Source organism: Mycotypha africana (genome assembly GCF_025528875.1).
Source record: "Mycotypha africana strain NRRL 2978 chromosome Unknown BDF20scaffold_1, whole genome shotgun sequence".
Taxonomy (NCBI): domain Eukaryota; kingdom Fungi; phylum Mucoromycota; class Mucoromycetes; order Mucorales; family Mycotyphaceae; genus Mycotypha; species Mycotypha africana.
Genome location: NW_026515725.1, coordinates 2,088,002 through 2,110,349, shown reverse-complemented (window position 1 = coordinate 2,110,349; position 22,348 = coordinate 2,088,002). Strand labels below are relative to the sequence as shown.

At 37.1% G+C, this 22,348-nt stretch overlaps 8 protein-coding genes across 8 annotated transcripts; 3 read left to right on the top strand and 5 right to left on the bottom strand.

Moving 5' to 3' along the window:
- Positions 1-2,117: 2,117 nt before the first annotated feature.
- Positions 2,118-3,434, top strand: BDF20DRAFT_909316 (uncharacterized protein; the record flags this gene model as incomplete). The annotated part of the gene is made up of 3 exons (XM_053083569.1): positions 2,118-2,212; positions 2,299-3,274; positions 3,363-3,434. The coding sequence occupies 3 exons, from the start codon at positions 2,118-2,120 to the stop codon at positions 3,432-3,434; spliced, it is 1,143 nt and encodes a 380-aa protein (XP_052940803.1).
- A 979-nt stretch (positions 3,435-4,413) lies between these two features.
- BDF20DRAFT_845231 (uncharacterized protein) lies at positions 4,414-5,427 on the bottom strand. Its single transcript, XM_053079670.1, has 3 exons — positions 5,224-5,427; positions 5,019-5,139; positions 4,414-4,951 (listed from the first exon to the last, which is right to left on the bottom strand). Exons 1-3 carry the CDS (start codon positions 5,268-5,270, stop codon positions 4,484-4,486), a joined length of 636 nt encoding a protein of 211 aa, XP_052940802.1. The 5' UTR covers positions 5,271-5,427; the 3' UTR covers positions 4,414-4,483.
- A 1,962-nt stretch (positions 5,428-7,389) lies between these two features.
- BDF20DRAFT_909314 (maleylacetoacetate isomerase) lies at positions 7,390-8,480 on the top strand (the record flags this gene model as incomplete). The annotated part of the gene is made up of 6 exons (XM_053083568.1): positions 7,390-7,419; positions 7,498-7,641; positions 7,720-7,840; positions 7,911-7,951; positions 8,044-8,176; positions 8,239-8,480. The coding sequence occupies 6 exons, from the start codon at positions 7,390-7,392 to the stop codon at positions 8,478-8,480; spliced, it is 711 nt and encodes a 236-aa protein (XP_052940801.1).
- Positions 8,481-8,679: 199 nt separating this feature from the next.
- On the bottom strand, positions 8,680-12,173 carry BDF20DRAFT_831576 (alanyl-tRNA synthetase; the record flags this gene model as incomplete). The annotated part of the gene is made up of 9 exons (XM_053078463.1): positions 8,680-8,817; positions 8,900-9,105; positions 9,148-9,387; positions 9,472-10,347; positions 10,441-10,740; positions 10,833-11,004; positions 11,081-11,468; positions 11,612-11,870; positions 11,966-12,173. 9 exons carry the CDS (start codon positions 12,171-12,173, stop codon positions 8,680-8,682), a joined length of 2,787 nt encoding a protein of 928 aa, XP_052940800.1.
- Positions 12,174-12,424: 251 nt separating this feature from the next.
- Positions 12,425-14,272, bottom strand: BDF20DRAFT_49319 (uncharacterized protein). The gene is made up of 3 exons (XM_053075594.1): positions 13,805-14,272; positions 12,612-13,728; positions 12,425-12,538 (listed from the first exon to the last, which is right to left on the bottom strand). The coding sequence occupies exons 1-2, from the start codon at positions 14,164-14,166 to the stop codon at positions 12,750-12,752; spliced, it is 1,341 nt and encodes a 446-aa protein (XP_052940799.1). The 5' UTR covers positions 14,167-14,272; the 3' UTR covers positions 12,425-12,538; positions 12,612-12,749.
- A 2,251-nt stretch (positions 14,273-16,523) lies between these two features.
- BDF20DRAFT_909311 (uncharacterized protein) lies at positions 16,524-16,888 on the top strand (the record flags this gene model as incomplete). The annotated part of the gene is made up of 3 exons (XM_053083567.1): positions 16,524-16,577; positions 16,669-16,797; positions 16,874-16,888. 3 exons carry the CDS (start codon positions 16,524-16,526, stop codon positions 16,886-16,888), a joined length of 198 nt encoding a protein of 65 aa, XP_052940798.1.
- Positions 16,889-17,275: 387 nt separating this feature from the next.
- On the bottom strand, positions 17,276-19,810 carry BDF20DRAFT_812180 (Oxysterol-binding protein-domain-containing protein; the record flags this gene model as incomplete). Its single annotated transcript, XM_053076756.1, has 2 exons — positions 17,276-17,481; positions 17,572-19,810. The coding sequence occupies 2 exons, from the start codon at positions 19,808-19,810 to the stop codon at positions 17,276-17,278; spliced, it is 2,445 nt and encodes an 814-aa protein (XP_052940797.1).
- Positions 19,811-20,837: 1,027 nt separating this feature from the next.
- Positions 20,838-21,710, bottom strand: BDF20DRAFT_811746 (uncharacterized protein; the record flags this gene model as incomplete). Its single annotated transcript, XM_053076718.1, has 4 exons — positions 20,838-20,870; positions 20,948-21,087; positions 21,158-21,358; positions 21,458-21,710. 4 exons carry the CDS (start codon positions 21,708-21,710, stop codon positions 20,838-20,840), a joined length of 627 nt encoding a protein of 208 aa, XP_052940796.1.
- Between the last annotated feature and the right edge of the window lie 638 nt (positions 21,711-22,348).

Below are 22,348 nucleotides of genomic sequence, written 5' to 3'. Positions count from 1 at the left end.
AGCGATCCATACTAAGGGAGGAAAAAGAAAGAAACACATAATCATTTAGCCGCCGCCGCCGAGGAATCTAGCTAAATTACGGGTCCGGCGTCACTTTTTGCATTAATTGCAATGGAAAGTGTTACATTATCGAAGTTCGAGCCATTCGTTGCTAGTACAATTAAGTTGATATCAATTAAATGAACACTCTCTGATATTAACATCTAAATTTTTTTATTAGTTTAAGGTAAAAGAATGGGATTGAAAGTTGAACGATAAATTCGTACTGCTAATAAACATCTATTGTATCTGTAGCTATTTTAATCGTTAATATTGATGAATCTGTTACTCATTCCCTATCATAATCAGTGCGCTTCCTGCTACAGATTACTCAAGAGCCAGTCAAACATTGTTACTATTTGCATTTGTCATGCACACCTTTTATGCGTGAACTTGTTGAGTTTTTAACCTTTTCTTTAATACACAGTAACTTCACTTGAAAAACGGATATTAAAATATCAAACGCTGGAAAGCATCAATTACCAATGTCTATACTAGTGTATTAATATTGATGTTTATGCATCAATTAGCAAGCTTTCCTTTTTTGACTGTGAAGTCAAACTTTACAGAGACCAATTCGTTTAAAAGAGGACATGACAGCCCCATTAATTGCTAAAGACGTACTAAGATATAATGCAGCATCTCCTACGACCACAGCAACGAGGGTAAGAATTATCTGTCATGGGCATAAGTCAAAGACAACTTTATGTATAAGTAGAACAAAAATTATTATTTAAACTGAAGATAAGGCAACGCCATTGATACTGCAACAATAACGATGAAAAATAAATAGTGACTGAATTGCTATAGATGTGAATGCCGCAGCTATTGGCAATAATAACGAACAAGAAGAAGGAAATATAGGAGCGACATCGAAGGAAATAGAAACGAAATACTTGGGCGTACATTTTTTACCAGCGTTGATAAACAGGAATTCTCTCAAAATGATAATTTATAAGGAGCAAGTGATAGACAGACATAAAATCCATGCAGAATACCATTGATATGCTGCAATTTCTATAACAGTTAGAGTTGCATTCCTATGATATTTTCCGTCTACGATGAACTAAATTGAAGTCTTCATTATGCCGTATTTATCTTAATAATGCTTGGGTCATATCGGGATTGTATTGAACAAACAAACAGTGGATTTTTTCCCCTTCGATTTTACCTTATAGTCGACATCAATGACTAAGCACCAGTCTCATTAATCGATTCTCTATCTTCAACAACAGAAATCGGGCTTTAGTTACAGAATGTCTTTAATAATACGTCGTATTTCTATAGCGTTTAGATGGAAGAAGCAAAGAAGCTGCTTATAAATCTCGGCGGTTTGTGTGCCAACAATATGCCTTAAAGAATCTCAGTCAATAAGTCATATCGAAGGGTTCAATTTGATTATTTCAAATGACAAGAGATTAAAATTGTTTAATCATGATTCTTCTTGAATTGGGTTCTCTATTGGTCATTCACAACAATACTCAACTTTTACGAGGTTTATTGGAACTATTATAACGGCTCTGTTTGCATGATGCAGCATTTGTACTTGTGCAAGCATCGAGGTGAGTGACAGGCATACCGCAATCACTAGTCGCAATGTAAACCTTAAAAATATGATGAATAGTGATCTCTAATATCATTATATCAAGGTTGATATACGGTTGTAAATATACAGCTAGAATACAGTAAACGGTCTAGGCAGATCAATCCGAACTAAAAGTACTGACCCTGTCACGAAGGCTGTCGCGTCCAATGGTTTCGCGTAGCTTATCAGACGAATCATAAGGACAACTGTCCAGAATTGCTGCAATGTCAATTGCATATACGTATTATGTAATCCAGCATTATAAAAGAACTTTACTATTCATGGCTTAACGGTAAAAAAAATGAGTACAAGTTCGGTTAATTGCTGCAATATTATGTAAAGAGTAGTATTATTGCATCTGAATATGTCTCGCCAGTGAGCTTCCCTCTTGGTTAAAGCTCAATTTATGATCTTTTCCATTTGCTATTGTTGTTTGCCTTTTTTTATAGCATTGAGTGCTTCTCGGAGCTTTCGAAGTATTTGAGTCTAACTGATGTATAAAAATATTATCAGACGAAGTGCTGACGGAGTGCCGACTTCCTTATATCGCAAAGCAAGTGGATTTATTCGCTCAGGTTATTTTAAAATGTAAGCCTTGTAATATTTATCGATTCAACAGGAATAAGTTACACAATCTTATGCTGACATTTTACTTTTACCTCTGTGAAAAATAGTAGTAACAGTCTTCCGTCTATTACAGCATTATTATTACTTCAAATGCAGGTTTGTATTACACAGTGTTTAGCCAGATTTACTATGGATAGTTGTCAAACCTATTGCAAAACAGCAAAAGAGCGGCAGCAGCAAGAACAGCAACCCGCCCGTCCTGTTCATTCCTTAAATCCATTTGAGATAACGAAAAGAATAGTCAAAAAATGCTTATATTGGCTTCTTTCATTTGTTGTTGTCCTTGTGGATTGTATCGCTAAATTTCTGAATGTCTACCAAGAAATGCAGGAGTTTGTCAACGGCGAACGAGTAATTCGTCACATTTCTAAAGATGAACAAGATCATCACAATGATTATCATTCTGATAGCAAAAATATCATAAAGGAAGCTAAAAATAAAGGCCCCTACCTCAACACTCCACTTCCTGAAGAGGTTACAATGCGAAAAAAGGGACATTCTCACATAACCATATCGAAGCAGCAACAGCAATATAGCGGCCCCACTGGGCTACGCGGTTCGAATTCGCAAGAACCACAATATAATCAGCCACATCATCGACATAGGTTACGCCATATTATGACTCGACACAATCTTAACATTCGCAATGAGAAAGATAATCATTATTACGTTACAAACATTTTGAAAGACCGGAACGAAGAGGCAACAACAACTTCTATAAACCATGCAGCTAGTTGTTGTGCGGCGTGCACGGGAGCTCAGAAAAGCGATAACGACAACCCTTATCCAGAGGGACCTCCCACCGCACCTATCAAATATCCACAGTCAGATGAGGCTCAAGCATCTGTAGGTCATGTTCGAGTTGGCCTAAAAAATGATTATGCTGCATCAACGTCTATATCACCTTTGTCTTTTCCATGTCCATGCTGTAATAAGAGTAATAATGAAGGCCTTGCCTCAAGAGACAAAGCAGAAACTTGCAATTTCTGGAAATATAAAAATGGCTGCTGCTGTGGTAAGAAAGTGAGTTTAGTTACAGTACTTTGTTCTCTCGATATATAGTATACTAACAGCTTTATAATCCAATTACTATCAACCACATTTATTGTAGGACTGGTTGCGCCACTTACTAGGTCTATTTCAGAAGAAGAAAATCTATAGTACTACCGCCTACTCTAGTTAGACCTTTTCAACTATTGGAAGATTTACTTCTATAGTTATATGTAGTCATTCTTAGTCAGCTATGAATATGAATTTATTTGATATATAGATCGTTTGATGCATACATTATAGAGCAGTTGTAACCTTTACTGTTGAATGATTCTCAACATTATTCTTTTTCAATTTGCTTCAATACCTTTTTCGTTAACGCTGCAGATTGAAAAAACAGATTTCGCTTAATTCAGAATACTAGTCATCTTTGTAAATATTCTTCAAATGTAAAATAATAAGTTGCTGTTGTAGTTGTTATCGTCAAAGTTGTCAATTATATTAACTGACATTAATGTCTTATACTTCACAAAAGGTAATGACGATTGATATACTGTGCTGTCTGGCCATCATCTTTGATCAATCATGCAGGCAGCGCAATAAACATTATTATTCTTTTTTTTCAAAAAAAAAACTCTCTAAACGTGAATACTTTGCTTGGAAAAAAAAAAAAAAAAAAAAGAGAATGCCAAATTTTAAATAGATGAGAAATTATCATTATTAAGAGACTCTATGTGCTGTTACTTACAATACTCGGTACCTTCAGTTTTAGCACAAGATTATTATAGTCTACAATTTAAATTATCTATATGCGCAGGTCGCTTGTTTTCGAGAGAAAGACGATCATTATAAAGGTTTCATTTAATGAATTCATCAGCAGTGAAAATTGATTCAATGTGTTTTTCTTTACTCTAGCTACAGCTTTAATCTTCATTCGATTCTGTATAGCCGGCATTCTGAATACTATACAACTTTTACTCATCGAGAAACCAATAACTCGCAACACCATCATAGCAGAACGTTACAAGATTTTATATCTTCGTTGAATTATTGGCCTTATTACAAAGACTACCCGCTCCTCGAGCAAATTCAAACTTTTCAGACATCTTTTGCGATGTTATTGTAATAGGAATGCACAGTAGAACGGATACTCAGCACTTCATATTCAACATCGTTGGGCACGTTTAAACTTAGTGAATCAATTTTTATACTCCTTCATTGAAAGTGGCGAGTTTATTGCTATTATTGACTGCTATTATTATTGTTACTACTACCAGCACTTGGTTCTGTCGTTAATAGGATTTCAGCTGCCCTGTTTAAATTAGAATTAGACTGAATCAGGGCGTTTTTTATATCCTCTCTAGAATAATTAGGAAACATAGCGAACATGGTGTTAATATCTTCCTCTTTTAAGGAACGTGATGACCTGGGTGCTGTAGGCGATCGAGCCAAAGAAGATGACTGAACATTTGGCATTGTCGTGGCAGTTGACGCAGACAGTGGCCGGACTGAATTCGATACATTATTGAGAGATGTTCCAGAACTTGGCTTATTTGTACCAAGCACAGGGACTATATATTTTGAAGTTAATCTTCTAAGCCATCGTGGGAAGCGCCATCGCTTTAAAATGTTAGAATTGTCATATACTGCTCCAATAGCCAATCCACATAAGCAAGGTATAATTGATGAATTATGGTTGGACAAGAAGAGCTATTATAATACAATAATAAGTTAGGCTATCTTTTCATTTCAGATAATTTCATTGTGTCAAAAGTACCTGCGTCGCGGCAAAATATACATAAGTTTTATCACTTAACGATGTTCCGAGCATTTTTACTTGATAGCTGGGTGGCACCAAAGTTTTGTATTGGTATATGATCGAAAATAGGATGGCATAACTAGAAATAGAAAGGTTCAAAGCAAATTGCCTGGTTAAACAGATATCTGCCGATGTTGTTCAGGAAGAAATGCATTTCACTTACGGTCCACTTGAAATAGATTTAAGCCATGTAAATCTGGTGCCTAACATCAGAACACCTGTTTGAAGTAAAGTTGATGCCACGAACGATATGAAGACCAAAGCCTATTGATGCATTCGTCGGAAAATCGAAAATTAGAAAGCTTCATCATCATACGTCAGTAACCCTACAATAATATACTTTACGGCATATTTGGCACTTCCATATCTTCTTTCCACCACTTTCATTTTGTAAGCTATCCAAGTGCCTGCTACTGTTGTACTTATACCATTGAAAGCCCAATGTGTAGTAAACAGCCTCCAAAACTGTCATAACAATTTGAGAAAATGACTTGCAAGTTAGTTTGTTTAATGTATGTCTGTCAAATTCTCTCCATCTGCAGGAAAGTTCGCAATGTACCTCTTTGTCATTAACCAATCGAAACAGTTGTAAAGGCAGTAGCTCCTGTAGTTCCAAAACAGTACTCACTAGAGAGCAACCACCTATGAGGGGCACTAATAGCTTTGTCACAGGCGCGTAACGAAAACCTAAAGGCACATTCATCAATTGAAACATTGCGCATGATTATGATTGAACTTTAACATTACACATGCATCTTTTGTGACAGAACAATACCTGAAGGACCGTCAGCATCCATTCTTCTTCTTGTATAGTCACACTTAGCAACAGTCTATGAGCTTAAGAAGCAGTGACAATATTCCAACTACAGAAGTCTCAATTGGAATTTTTTTGTCAGCTATCATTTTGATTCGAAAGCTCAGCGCTGACCACGTTTATTACCCTACTGCTACAACTTACCTTTCCGTTGTTGAATAGATGCAACTCAGCTAAACGTAGATATAAATTGTGTGTGTATATTCTTTGCTTCTAGATTGTATGGTACTTAATTCACTTCTTTTGCAACCACAATAATATCAGAAAGATTGTCTTAACCAGCAATGAATGGACGTTGAATAACTCAGAACATCCATCGTCACCCTTATCGTTCCAACAACAACAGCAGTAGACCTACGCAGTGTTAATTAAAGAATGAATTCATACAGAATTATAAGAATTACGTCAGCGACACATTTCTACGGAATGTTTTACTGCTGACTACACCACCTATAATTGCATAATGTGAATAGTAGTACATCGAACGAAATTAAAGGTACGAGTTCAAAAAGCAAATACAGAGTTTTGGAGGCCAAAGTCTCCTTCCAATACTTCAATAAAGTTATATACCTTACTAATGGGAGAAATATTACTCTCAACTGAAGTTTTTGGTACTAATGCACAATTTATTCTTTATTACATAGTGGACCGAAAACCCACTCTGTATCATCAACAACATGATTTAATACTCCCCTTAATCTGTCAAATATCGATAATGTTAAATTATGGACCAGCTCATACGAAAAATAGATGACGGACTATGCAGACGCTCAGAGAGCTTCAGAACTGTAGAATCTCATAAGAAAAGTAATTAAACTATTGAACTAGTTTTTGCCTTGTCTTCACGCAGTCATTGAAATCACTATTTGTAAGCACCAGGGATAAACTCTTATCCTCCGGGCAACATAAGTGGGCTCCTGCCATCGCTTTTCGAGAATTGAAATATACGCTCCGAATTGCCATTACTCTAGCTTCGTTAAGGGCATGATTATTCTTACCTAACAATGTGAACACCATAGTTAACGGATTGTCATATGACCATACCATTTTCGACAATATTTGCGCTGACTAGATAGTAAAAATGGTGCTACTGCTATAAAACACATTACATACTTTTTTGCTGCCTATTATCCCTTTCTGATAAAGGTTTTTTCAAGGATCTGATTGCTGCAGACTTATTGCTTGGTTGATATGCATCTCTTCGATGATGATCGAAGAGTATTATAAATGGAGGTCATCATAATCGATAAAGAATCAAGTTTCAGATCTCAAATGAACTTCGCTTAGTCAATCACATCTGCGATCCTTCTTTAGAGCAAAGATGTTACACTGTTTCTTGAACTTTCCATTTTCAGAAATTTGACCCTGAAATGACGTTTCCTGTAACAGAAAATTTATGCAATGACGACTGTGGTTTAGCTTTTCGAAAAAGTGTTTTTCTTTTCTCTTTCCTTTTTCAGATTTTTTTTTTTTTTTTTTACTTTCAATTGATTACTTTAAAGTATTACCATCATTATGCTTGAGCAAATTATTAATTGCCAAAACGTAAGTATCTGCTCTCGAATAACAAGATAACCATTTGCAAGAGGTACTGCATACGAAGTAACAGTCCATCTATTTTAGAAGAGAACTCCATCGCCTCAATGCCAGAGACCCATTTTATATACCAACTACGCCTCAGAGTCTTCCTGGAGAGTAAGAATTGCTTTGGAATGGAAAGGAATTGATTATGAAACCCGTTACATTAATTTGGCCACTGGAGAGCATGTAAACGTTATTTATATTGAAAGATCCCATTACTCTACAACATCATTGTATTAAGGCACGTCTCTTATATACTATTAGTTGACTGAAGCCTACTCTGAGATAAACCCATGCAGGCAATTACCCTGCCTCATCACCAAAACTGGTAAAATCATAACTCAAAGTATAGCTATAATTGAATACCTTGAGGCGACGTATCCAGGTAATACATTTAGAGCTGGGTTGAGTTGTAAGATACACCATTAAACAGAGGCAAATTGTCAACATAATAGAAAGACCTATATTTCCAAAGAGTCCATTGTTGAAAGCCGAAGTATGATCCTTTGAATTCAAAAAAACGGTCGTAGACAGATATTCATATGTATCTATTTTTTTTTTTTTTTTTTTTTTTTTTGGTGGCATTAGGCATTATCAGTCGCATTGAATATAGCATGCGATATTCAGCCGTTGCAGGCAGAACGTGTGTTGAACTGTCTGGAAATAGGAGGCGAGTTGAGGCAGCAGTTTTGTCGAAGAATGCTTGAAATAGGACTACAGGGTATGTTTATTTGAGAAGATATAATAGGCGAGAAATGTGGTTGTGTTAAAACGTTGCATTAGGCTTAGAAAGCAGGCTGGAAAAGATATCTGGCACCTACTGTATTGGTGAGCATATCACCATTGCTGATTTTTGCTTGGTCCCGATGGTGTTCACAGCAAGAAAGAAGCATAATATCGACCTGAAACCATACCCGTACATCACAAAGATACGCAATACTTTAATGACCTTACCAGAATTCAGAAAATCACATCCTTTCAATCAGCCTGACTGTCCACAAGACAAGAAGGAACCTGTGAGCTAAAATGTTTTGTCTATTACTCGCGCTCAGACGATGTACAATTTACACCATCTTTTCGTTCTTCAAGTTACGAACATTATATCTATCTGTACAGTTTATTACCATCAAAGAAAGAGAAAAGTTTATATTTACAGCTACATATATTACATTTACTCGAATACACACTGAGGGAGTATTTTGACGTATCACAATAAAAGATTAATTAGCATTTCGATAATGCAGGTATCAGTTTTGTCCGAACATCCTTTTCGGTAGCAATCGTTTCCGCTAAGCGCCCTTGAGCTAATTCTTTTTGGCCGCCACCGCCACCCCTGATGTGCTTGAATAATTGTTTCATGATCTAGGAAAATAATCAGAAGATATGGATGAACACAATTGCCCTAAGCTTTAATAAAAAATTGTAGCTTATGCTTATCTCTTACCGAATTGGCTGTTTCCGTTCGAACATTCGCACTATTTACAGAAACCATTATGTTTTTGCCATTTACTAAAACATGTGCCGTCTCCGGCTGCGTTTCTTTTAATACATTAGCGCGTTTCTGCATGAATGCTACATCCAGATCAGCATCGATTAGATGTACTTTCACGTCAATATCTTTAAGTGTTCGAGTAAAGTTCTGATGAGCGCCTCATACAAACAGTTGAACAAATCCCTAATGGTGATTCTTACCTTTCACTTTGCCTATGACTGGCTTCATTTCTTTTCCGACTTCAGTTGCGAGTTTCTCGTTCATAAATTCCACACGCTTTTGTAGGTCTTTTGTTTGTTGCAGAACTTTTTGTAGCTTGTCAATGAGTTCATGTGGTCCATTGGCACGTAGTAGTTTAAGGGCTTCCGGCACAGGTTCGTAAGATTTTTTATACCATTTGATACAAGATAAACCAGCCACTGCTTCAATTCGGCGCGTGCCTTTGTATGAATCGCATGTCATCAGTTCAAAGAAATGTTTAGGTTAGGATATTTTGATACATTTTTTTTTTCTAGCTTTGTTACCTGCAGCTACTGAAGTTTCATTCAAAATTTTGAAAGGATACAATTTACGAATGTTATCGACATGTGTTCCGCCACATAGCTCTTTACTAATACCAGGTACTTCCACAACTCTCACATTTTCACCGTACTTTTCTGTAAAAGCAGCAATAGCTCCTGAGTCAACAGCATCCTTTAGCTTCATGTGCTTCACGATTGTTCCGGCGCCTTTCAATGCTGCTTCATTCACCCAATTCTCAATTTTTTTCAATTCCTCCTCCTTCAATGGTTTGCCATAAGTAAAATCAAACCTCAACTTTTCAGGCTCAACTGTAGATCCTGCTTGAACTATGTCTTGTGTGTTCAAAACCTTTCTTAAACCAGCGTTTAATAGATGTGTGGCCGTGTGATGAATTTCTGTGTTCTCGCGTCGGACAGTTTCCACTTTTGCTCGTACCACTGCTCGTTTTTGCAAAAATTCCTTGTCTGCTTCTAAGCGCTGACGAAGATCCAACTCTTTCCCAGTGTCAGCTACTGGTTCAATACGTAAGGCAATACCACCTTCATAGGGTTGCGTTACATCTACGACCTTCCACTGACTGCCGTTGCCTAATTCAATTATACCTTGATCAGGTACTTGACCACCCCCAAATCCATAGAATGGACATGGATCAATAGCAATATTCACTTCTAATTTCTTGTTGTTGGGCTGTTGTACGGCGTCGAATGCTAAAATTTCAGCTTCTTGTGGTTGAAGTAAAGCATCCCGTAGATAACCGGTAAATTGCGGGCGTATGTTCTGCTTTCTCCATTCTGACAGTCTTGATTTATTAGCGATGCTATCCGATTTCCATGTTTCTCTACCCTCCATTCGCTGCTTTTCTCTAAGTTTCTCGACGGCTACGGTTTATGAACGGGTTCGTTGAATTCCTCTCTACACTCAAACAACTTTGAAATGCTCAATATCAAGTGAATTCTTTTTGACTTACGTACCATTGATGTCGACTTTCCATCCCTTTTCTTTAGCGATAATGAATGTTAAATCAAATGGAAAGCCATAAGTATCATATAATTGAAATACAATTTCCGGGGCAATGACTTTGGAATCTTGCAAGTCAGGTCGATTAAAAACGTTCTCCAAAAGAGCCATGCCTCTATCGAGGGTTGCTAAAAAGGCTGTTTCTTCATTGTTAATGATGGTACAGATGGATGATGCTCGTGTTTGTAGTTCGGGATAGGAACCGTCAGTGAACCCGCTCAGCAGCGAGGGATATAAATCAGTTAGGAATGGCTCTGGATAATTATATACAGATGAGTGTCTTTTAAGCCTTCACTTTAACATAATCGCCTGAATGCCTATCTGTTTCATTATGCCAGCGTATTACCTTTAATTCCCAATTGCTTTGCCGATCTGAGTGCTCTTCGAATGATACGCCTTAACACATACCCGCGTCCTATATTACTTGGGACAACACCATCACCTATCAAGAAACACATTGCTCTAAAATGATCTGCTATGATCTTTTCATGGGCACTCGGATCTATGTTTATAGAGCTCTGATAGAAGATACGACATAAAATAGTTAAACTTCAACGACTATTATGCTGTGAGCTGATATACTCTCCATCTTACTTGAATTCCTCTCTTAGCCATCACATCTCTTAGTCCATCGATAAGTGTTTGAAACTGATCGATTTGAAAATTATTCTGTTTGCCTTGCAAAACAGAGATCATGCGCTCTAACCCCATTCCTGTGTCGATGCATGGCGTAGGCAACTCTGTCAATTGACCTTTTGCATTGCGATACTTTTCCATAAATACAAGGTTCCAAATCTCTAACCATGGGTCGTCTAATGATGCATCCTGTGTATCCCAAAATATCTCTGTACATGAACCACAGGGGCCCTCTCCATCACCCATGGACCAAAAATTATCCTCTGGCCCACAGCTTACTATCTTGTCATCCGATAATCCTTGCTGTTTCCATAAATCGTATGCCTCCGTATCGCCTTCCAATACACTAACAAAGTTTTACCAAAAAAAAAAAAAAAAAAAAAAAAACTTATTTTGTTGAGAATCATCCGATTCGCTTATACATATATCATCCGCAAGTTCTAACTTTTGAGAAGATATGCTTCATATAAATATGGAATGCTTACTTACGTGACGCGCAGTCTGTTCACTGGCAATTCCAATTCTTCCAATAGAAACTTCCAAGCATATCGTATCGCTTCAGCTTTTGAATATTTACCAAAAGAGAAATTACCAAGCATCTCAAAGAAAGTGTGATGGCGAGGAGTAAACCCTACATTGTCCAAATCGTTATGTTTACCGCCAGCACGCATACACTTTTGAATACTGGTTGCACATTTAAAAGGTGCATCAGCAGGCTTGAGGAAATATTCTTTAAAAGGAACCATGCCTATTTCAGGTGAAGAAAAGATATTCCCAATAAGATGCTGTTTTATTTCAAAAGCTGTTTTTCTGTCATCGTATATTGCATTTGCTTTAAGATACCCGCGTTAGTGAACAGTAAACTTTTATCATTATGAGGTATGAGGCTGGAACTTTTGACAGGTGTATGATTCAAGCTTTCAAAATATTGGATGAACTTTGATCGTAATTCAGGTGATGTGAGTTGTTTGATGAAGCGCGCTTGGCACACTGTAATGTTCGAGGCTGTTGACCATTTTCTGACAAACAGAGACCGTGATTGAACAAACATGTTTTTTTTAGAAGGATTCTGTCAGCTGTTTATGTTTGTGGGGTCAGAGACGAGGGTCGTCCGCTTGAAGCTTTCTCTGTTCAAAATTTTCAGTTCCCTAATTTGGAAGAGAGTAGGTCTCGGGATTTCAGAAATTTTTTCATTTGCAGCTTCCGCGGATGAGGGAACAGGGTCAGAAACAGGGACCGTTCAACACTGTTCCAATTGTGTGATTTCCCGTTTTCCAAATGCTATTTTAAGAGTTTGGAAAACAAAATGAGCATGAATTTTGTCACTGAAAAGCATACGCTTAAAACCTCATGACCCGTCGGTAAACCACATATAGACTGCTTAGAGTGGGATACGTCGATAGTTGTTTCCTGTCCCTTGATATCAATAGAGTGTTTCACCTTTGCGTCAGTTAAATGACAAATATCATGCATTGCTTTTGTACTGTACCGTTTAGTAGAATCAAAAATGCACATGTACAGACTGTAATACTTATAACAAATTTATTATGAGAGATGTACAAAACTAAAAGTAAAAACGTAAAATGATAATAGGGTAACAAAAGAATTGAATGTGACTAATCAAGATTTAACCAAAAGTACTGACGATATGCGCTAGTTGTAGTAGACTTGTTTTTGATGAGGAAGAAGATGACGACACCGGGGTATTATTCTTATCATTTTTTTCTTCTATTACTGTTGCTGCGGCGGATGTGTTAGATATAGACTCTGTTGATGAGACAGATGCTGTTGTTAAAGAAGGTGTACGTTGTGGCTCTGGGCGTGCTTTCGGCTTAGGAGAAGGATGTAGCAAAGTAAATGGGTAGGATTCCGAATTCATTTGTGTGAATTGTTTGCCCTCGTTATATGTAAGAGGCTGGTATTGGTAAAATGCAATTTCTGGTTTGTTTATTGGTGTCACCATATTAGAGCTATTACTGGAAATGCCTTTTATTGGTACATGTTGATCTTCGTTACTAGTAGCAGTAGCATTTGCGGGCGTTGAAGAAGTGGAGGCGGCGGCTGTCGTTGAAATGTAACCTATTGACATATTAAGCTCTCCATTCGTCCTAGCGTAACCATTCTGAGGTGGCAATGGATAGTCTCGTTGCTGTTGTTGCTGTTTTTGTATATATGACGCTGCTACTGCACCCAGAGGAGTGGGCATCTGAAACCGCAGTGGTGAAGGAGATACGTCCACCTCCATAGGTTGTCTCTGACTTATTCCACTATTGCTACTACTACTGGCTGGTGATATTGGAGGATGAGACAATAATGACCTACGATAATTGTTCAAATGCTGATCAATCGTTAAAGGTCTTTCTGATTGATAAGGATCGGATCGAATTCTATGATGAGCATGTAGCTTTGGCCTGGGGTGCAGCATATCTTCAGCAATAAGTCTTTTTTGATACGGCTGATGTGTTCGTTTGGATTTAGGTGACATATGAGTACGATAATGCTGCATCATATTGTCTTGACGGGAAAATCTAGACGAGCAGCCAGGAAATAAACAAGGAAAATTCTTTTCTCCAGTGTGAATACGGTTATGCCTTGCTAAATGGCCACTATGTACGAAAACGAACATCCATTGCTATAAGAATGCCTATTTCCTACTCTTACAATAGAGGATAGTATTCTTACCTAGTAGTAAAACTTTTGGTACAGCCTGGTTCTGTACAGTGATACTTTCTTTTACTATTCAATGTAGAGCCTTTATTATCATTGTTGGCATCAACCGGCAATGGCTGTATCAGCAATGCTTGTGGTTGTTGCTGTGGTGAAATTATAGTAGAGGTAGCGGAAATAGATGTGAGGGGACTGATACTATTGTAATCTACCCCGCCCACATTTTCAGGTGCTGCTGAAGCATTTCCACTCTTCATTGTGATATTTGAAGAAGACACCGAGGTGATGTCACTATTATCATCATTCAGAAGATTGATATGTCGCCCTGAAGCATTTGTTACAAGAAATGCAGATTCTGCCTTATAATCATTCAACATAGTTGTATTTGCTTTGAATACCAGGCCCTAAAAAGGCTACAGAAGCAAAATAAATTGAATAAGGGAAATTAAGGAAAGAAGGGAAAAAAGGATCCTTTTTTTTTTGTGTAAAACTGAGAAATCAAAAAAAAAGAAAACCAAGTCCAATTGAGCTTAAGAAAGTATGAGTGGTGGTTTCAAATGAAAGTCAGCTATTCCGATTGTTGGTTTGCTTAAGTAAGATGGACTCAGCTTCCCTTTATCAAGACCCTTCTTGATCAGAAAAGATGGGCCCTTAATTGCCCTGCTTTGTACCTTTATCTATGATATCGTAATCGGAATATGACGTAAATTCAGAACATATCCGTTCTTCAACCCTGGAGCAAGCAATCACCGAACATAATTGTAAAGAGAAGGGGAGGAGAGGAAGTTGACCAAATTATTCAATAGCGGTTTTTTACGTAATTGATGGCATCGCTTAATGTTATACCCGGCATAAAAAGAAAACTGTCTTGATTTAAAGAGTGTGGGGTGCAATAGAAGGCAGACAAGCCTGAACGCACAATTTTCTTTGTATGCACATTTTGGGTGTTGCATGCAATTGTATTGATTGAATATAATTAAACAGTCAGTATGCCAGTATAATTCAGTCTTGTTCCAAGATTTAGGGTTTAATGATAACTATTACAAAAAAAGGAATTTTCTAGGGTCCTTTACAATTCTAAAATAGCAATATCGATTTACCCATTCGCGTAATACTGACTAATGAGGAAAGAGAAAAGAATGGCTGTGTAAATTCATGCTTAAATGCTGGTACTGATATCATCAGTATTAATCGGTTGAATGAAAGTCCTTCGCTTAGGCATGAACGCTTTAAAATGCTCGCACCTCATAGCAGTCTACAATATTGTGCCGACTCTAAATTGCATTTGTTGAATGTTTTCAAAGCAATCAGGCGACGATCCAGGCTGTAGATACCATTAAAAGAAATCTATTAACAGATGATGCTAATATATAATGCAAGGACAACTATTAGAGCAACTACGAATGTTTGATCAAAGCATACAGTATCTACCTGCATTATATAAGGTATTCATATTGAAGTGAGCATGAACTACCGTTTTATTGTTGATAAGAACGACTGTTTCTAAATCCTGTCATTGTCAGAGCGGCTGATGTTTCAAGTAAAAAAATAATTGATTGCAGCCTGATAGGCTTGTTTGGCTCTGAACATTCTTCAACCCGGGCATGTGTGGCGCGGGCAATACACAATTTGAAATGTGAGGATACAAACAAAATAGTCAAAGAAAAACCCCATTTCTGTTACTGTTCAGATTTTATTAAGTGAAATGTCTGTTAGATCAAATTATCACCAATCATTACACTTAAGTGGTGCAAACTTACAGTATCCTTGAAAGATTAAAGGTTGCTTTTTTAATAAAGGCATAGACGCGATATAACAAGTTATGCTTATAAACCTTCGTACTAGCATATTCTCGACTTTAAAATAGTATGCACTCCGATGTAATGTTTTCAACGAACTGTGTATGTTTTAAAATAATGAAAACATTACACATATTGTTCGAGGAAATGTACAACACGTCCATGTAAGGCTGGATCGCGTAAATATGAAAATACGCCACTAGCATATGCTTTTAGGTTAATCTCTCAAGTAAAACAAAACTCATAAAAATAAAATGAAAGATTCTCTACATGCTACCTCTACTTGCGTATGATATACCATTAAGAACAACAGTTGCCTGTCATCAAAAGCTAACGGATATTAAATTGATCATATTTATCTACCTAAGATATTGTATGTTTTTCCCTCTATATTCTTGGTAATATGAAATCTTAAGGTTGATATTATTGAGGAACTTATGAAATACAGCTTCAATACTTAACGGTTCAGCTAGCAGAAAGAGGACCAAGCCTTTCGAAAAAGAAGAAATTCTTTCGAAAAAAAGCATACAGCAAAGTTTAGGAAGCCAAATTTTTCTTTTGCGTTATCTTGCACTATATCTGTCAGCCAATGCGATTAGTATTTTTTCTCAATTAATTCTACTATTAAAGCATGAATGAAATTTGCAGGAGGCTTTACGACAATAGTTCTCTACCAAGAACTTTTAAATAAATGGTATGATTGAAAGTGTCAATCACAAACACTTCGATCAATGACGTCAGCTTTTTTTTTTCATGGACAGGATCTGAGTTTTCTTTTTTTTTTCCATTGTACTTTTTTTTTTTTACGCACTTGTCAAAAAGGAAAATCTGCCCCCGCAATTTCAGAACATTAAAATGGGGGAAAACAATGAGTGCGAGCCCAATTTAATTCTTACATTTTTTTTTCCCTTTAATTGTACATATACGTCAAACAAATGTCTCTCGTCACAAAACCTAACAAAGTTCAAGCTCACCAACGCTTCTTCCAAGTAAAGTAGCAAAAGCAACACGCTATTATTCAGACGTTTAATAAACCAGCATACTGATCCAAAGTTCAACATTCTAACAATGTCTATATAGAGTCCTGCTAATGCCAACACTCTCTTATTCCTTCGTGGTCCCAGAGATAAGCTCTTTGTCTACACTACTTTCTTAGTCCTCGGTACTGGTCTTGTTGGCTCCCTTTATGGTGCTGTCAAGATGGCTCGTGTAAGAATAGCATCGGTCGATTTTTCTTCTGAAACTCATAGGGTACTAAAACTTTTTTTTTTTTTTGTCGTTACAGGGCCAAAAGAATTAAATGACACAATTGAAGAGATGCACTTTATGTTGCAAAAACACTTTTAGATACTAATAGAAGTTGATTATACAATTATTTTGACAATTCAAACGCAGAAACAGAAACACACAAACACATTGACAAAAAATCGCACATCACGCAGACCCACAAACCATACAATCATCAATTTTGGTTTTTTGTTTAACACAGAAATACACATTTTTGCAACGATAACTTGCTGAAAAGATAATAAACCTTTTCCTTTTTTACGAAATAAAAAAGTATATTGATACACACTACTATATCGTGTTTGTATCCGTGTTGGATAGGCTCAGTAAATAATGGGCATCGAAGATTTATTAGGATATTTAAAAGGGGATATAATAGGTTTGATAATATTTCCTATGATTACCATAAAGGAAATTGATCCTTGGGCCATTGACCGGACTCTCTCGTGGGCCAATATTCTCCAGCGTATGACCATTCTTGTTCGTTGTCTGTAAGTGTGAACCATCTTGGTTTCCATTGTTGACCTGCCATTTCGAATTTCTTGCGTCGTTCTCTCTGTTGTTGCTCGATCCGTAACTTTTCATTATCAGCTTCATCGACTAACCCTATATGAAGATGTCTTAGTTTACAAATCATTTTAACGCAAAAAAAAAACAAAAAAAAGAAAAAAGAAAGAAATGATTGAATCCACTAACCTTCTTCGTAAAGCCGTTGATCAGGTCTCAATCGGGTATCAGTAATAGGCAATTTTCCTTGTTCTATTTCAGTTATTTCATTCAGTTCAGTTGCGAACTTTGTAAATCCAAAGAATTTGTCATAATTCGCCACTTGAGGTGGTTTCGCCGTCCACAACACATTCAGTTTATTCTTATCCATGCCTACTTCCTCTGCAATTGCTTCGCTCCATTTACCGGTTAATCTCTTTACTTTTCCCCCTGCTTTGTTATACAATGTGGCTATCACATCATTTCGCTTCGTTGGGGCACCAAACAGTCCGCCGCCCGATCCTTCTTTAAACACAATAACAGCTGTATCACCCGTCGTATGATTCATTACCTTACATTCACCCGAATGCTCCAAGTATTTCTCACCAGCAATCATATTCTTCATCCAACTAGAAGGTTTGAAAAAAGTGTAGTGATCATCGTGGTTTTTCAATGTGATATGGAAAGTACCCTCTGTCATGAACTCCATGGATTTACCCCAGAATTTACTTTTGATTTGTGTAGACTGCCAATATGTATAGTTCCTGGATTCAGCATGGGCAGCAATGATAAGAGGATTATGCGACACTTTTTCAGAGACGAAGCGGAATCCTTTGTCTGGACGAATATTTTCATACGTTTCGGTCATCATTGGATTGAAGGGTTTGCGACCTGTACGATATTGACTAGAAGCATATGTAGAAATAACATAGACAGTAATATACATGAGGCGGTCCAAAGGGTTGCTGAATGTAGCAGCTTTATCAATCAATTCACAGTATTCAAGCTCTTCGCAGGCTTTTTGTAACATGTTGAGTGGTTCATTCATACTGACAGGCATGGCAATCGTCGATAGATCTTTACCAATGTTCTTTCTGAAAACAGAAAGAGTGGATTCTGGATCAGCCATAGCAGGCGAAGGTAATTTGGCCCGACGGGTCACAAATTGTTGAGATGATAGATGGCTCAAACCACCATCACTTGTAGTAGTAAGGCTTGAGGAAACGGTATCATCATCTTCGTCGTCATCGTCATCGTCATCGTCACCATACTCATCATCATCGCGACTGATACCACACATATCCTCGTTCGTGTTTACTGCTGAAGGTTGCGTTGGTGTTGACATACTTTCTTCATCCATATCGGATAAAATAATATCTTCCGCATCGTAATATTGTTGGTCTGAAGAATAAAGACTGGATGATCGATTCATAGCGGAGCGCTCGTATAGCAGATCATCCTCCCTTGAGTCAAGAATAGGTGTCCTTGAACCGGAAGACGATAAAGATCGATGCTGGGTATAATAATTTTGAACGTTCTTCCATTGCGACAGTTGCTCGCTCATCGTTGAGGATAACTGAAGTTTCTGCCTATCAAACTGGTCTATGATGCCTTGTATTGATTTCAAATCATTACTGATCAATACTTGTTTTAGCTGTTCAATAGTATTGACAAGTGCCTCCATGTTACTTTTGTTAGCTTGTGATGTTTCAACGCCTTGTTCTATTTCTGCTCTCAATAGTAAATGCTGATTATGACTTAGGGAGGATGAAATACGTTGCTGCAATATTCGAGTGGGGTGTTGATCGTTATGCAATCCCTCATAAGGACTGCTAACCGATGCACCATTCGATCCTCCTACTGCTGAATTGAATCCATGAGTTTTACGTACATTTGTAAAGGCTCTTTGCCATTCATGATAGTCTGTTTCTGTCATTGCTTTTAGATGGTAGATCATAGTACCCGAATCAATGTTGATTTGTCGAAGATTGGGTGTGTAAGATATTGTTGAAACCAAAATTTGAATTGATCCCCTACTGACGGAATTCACGGCAGTGGAGTAAGATAATGCGCCTGTGTGTGATAGACTAAACCATCTTTTGGCATAGCCTTGCATTTTCTTCCGTCTTTTTTTCAGTAACCATCCCGAAATTACACTATTACTATTACAACTATTAGTGAGGTTACTGTTATTATTGCCAGCGGCAGCGGTAGTGGTTGCTGCTGTTAAGGAAACAATCGAACTCTTTCTTCTTTCAGTTACCGCTGCTATCACTTCAGGTGGCGGTGGATCGCATAAAGTTACAGCGAATGTTAGCTTTTTCGGTGTATTTCTAGAAAATGTGTTGTCAAAAACAAGGACATAGTTGCCAGGCTCCTCTACTATATAGCAACCTTCTACTTTTTGATCAGCTGATTGACTATGCTCAATAGGAATGATCTCGTCCATGCCACTCTTTTCCTTAAGTAAGGTGACAACAGATTTGGAACGTTGGCGATGGTTACTGTTACCCTGGTTACCGTTCATACCATTTGGTTGATGATGGTTGCTATGGTTACTATGAACAGATTGATTTGAAGAAAAGATATTGTAATTGGCCTCTATTGTGTCGTCATCCTTTACTGCTATTGTACAAAGCATACAAATAAAAAAGTTACAATGGATAAAGGACATGAAAATTTAGAACCCCACCCGCATCTTTACTGTTTATTTATTTTTTTGTTTTTGTTTTTTTTTTTTGCTGATTTCTCTACCTTTGACAGAATTATCACTATTACTATTATAATTTCCGTTCGTGCTGGAGCTGGTTGTTGAACTGAATGACATTTGTTGACGTGGAGGTGCGGGTGGAGTTGTGGCAGTTGGATGTATCTGTAACAATTCTGTAGCACTGTTGCTTCTTAAAATAGGATCAGAAGGCAAGGGTTCTTTCTCTTTTCTACGAAATAAACCAAAGCCAATGTTGTTTCGTTTGGTCATGAAAGACCATTGAATAACACTTCCTTTTGTCGATACATAAACATTGTGTAGATAAGAATCTCTTGGTTGAACTTGTACTACTTCCATGTGATTAAAAAAAAAAATAATTAGCCTAGTTCACTGGGATATATGAGTGTTCAATAAATGAAAACCCAGCAAGTTGATTGCAGTAATAGAAAAGAACAGAAAGTAAAAAGGAAGAGAAAGGAGAAGGGTGAGGAAGAAAAAAGGAAGGAAAATGAACAAACAAAAAATAGCTCGGCTTTTTTTTTTCAACTTTTTTAACGATCAGCAATAAAATACACAACTCTTTTTTTTTCTTTTGCTTGTCATCTTCAACCGACCAAAAATAGTGATTTTCTTCTTTCCGTAAATGGCCATTTTATTTTTTTTTATATCTCCCTTCTGATAATAATGATGATGGTGTGTACATGAATTTATATGTCTTCAAAACGGGTTACTTATTAGTAATTGTATCCATCTGCGTTCAATCATCTTAAGCACGTTGACGGATGACGAGTTCAAGGAACTTGTTTAACGAAAAGAACAAAAAGTTATATCAGCCATTTGGATTCAAAACTTAGTATCTGTATCTTTCCCTCTTACCTGTTCATAGTTGATTTGAATCCAACCATCTTGGTCGTTATCGAATTGTCGGAAAGAATCAGTCAAAGTCTTGACTGTAACACATGCTTGAACAAAGTTATCAAAAGAGACATCACCTTTACCTGTGGTGTGAACAGAGGCTTTGATTTAATAAGAATAAGTTCCCAATAGCTCAACTTACTCACGATAACCATGCTGATAACACTTTACCATATCGATCATACTTTTGTATTAAAATACTAACAAATTTGGGTGATACGTTGAAACCGAAAGATCTTAAAGCGTTGGTCATTTCTGATTGATTGATGCTACCAGAACGGTCAGAGTCAAAAGCTTGGAAACATCGTTTCCAGTCTTCAATATATCTCCATAATCCAGCAAATTCATTAAAGTTAATAGTTCCGCTATTATCTACAATTTCATGATAAAATATAAAATATAATTCATATTGGGACTTTTTGCAAACATATCTCCCTTGAACTATTATCGCTCTTTCTTTTTGCTTTTTACCTGTATCAAACATATTTACCATCAGACGGACAGTTTCGATATTGAAAGGACTCCAATCGCCATTAATTAGAGCCTTTTGAAGTTCGTCAGCTGTAAGTTGACCTGAACCGTCAGTATCTACGGCTTTGAACCAAGCATATAGTTGTTGGTCAACACCAGGTGGAGGGCCAGCAGGTGGGGGAGCTATATATGAAGGTTTATCAGCTGAACGGCTCTCTTTTTCTGTCTCTTTTACTATATAAAAAAGTCTCATCCCCTGATATCGCATTTTATATTGACAGTACCATTGCCATAAGGTCTTTGTTGTTGACCATATCCTCCTGCTCCTTGTTGATGTTGAGGAGGGGCTTGACCATATTGAGGTGGAGGTGGTTGATATGACATTTTTAAGTATATTGATGAATTAGAGTGAAAACAGAAAACAAAAAAGAAAAAGGGAAAGGATTTCTAGTTCAACGCGCCTTTTTTTTTTTGCAATTTTTATTTATAGAAAAGATGAATGATTCTCAAAAATGTTGTGTGCCCTCAATCGAAAGGTCATTTCATCAGTGTGAAGAAAACTCCGTTTTAAACCGACATGATTAAACAAACAGGCTTTAAAGAAAAAATGCAGGTTCACTCATTTCTTTACATTTTGGCATTGACCGGTACAGCTTTCGTTTGCCATTTTTTATCATGAATCCAAGAAGCCACCAATGTATGAGCTAAAGAGCCTTCTGATGCCATAGCAAAAGGTGCGTTGGGATCGCGAGGAGTGGACTCCATAATATCTTCTTTTAATGCAGCAGCAACTTCAGTACGTGAAAACCAACCTGCTTTTTCTAGTTCATCATCCGAGTAATGAATATCTGTAGACGTAGCTTCCGCCATGAAGCCAAGCATCAAAGAATT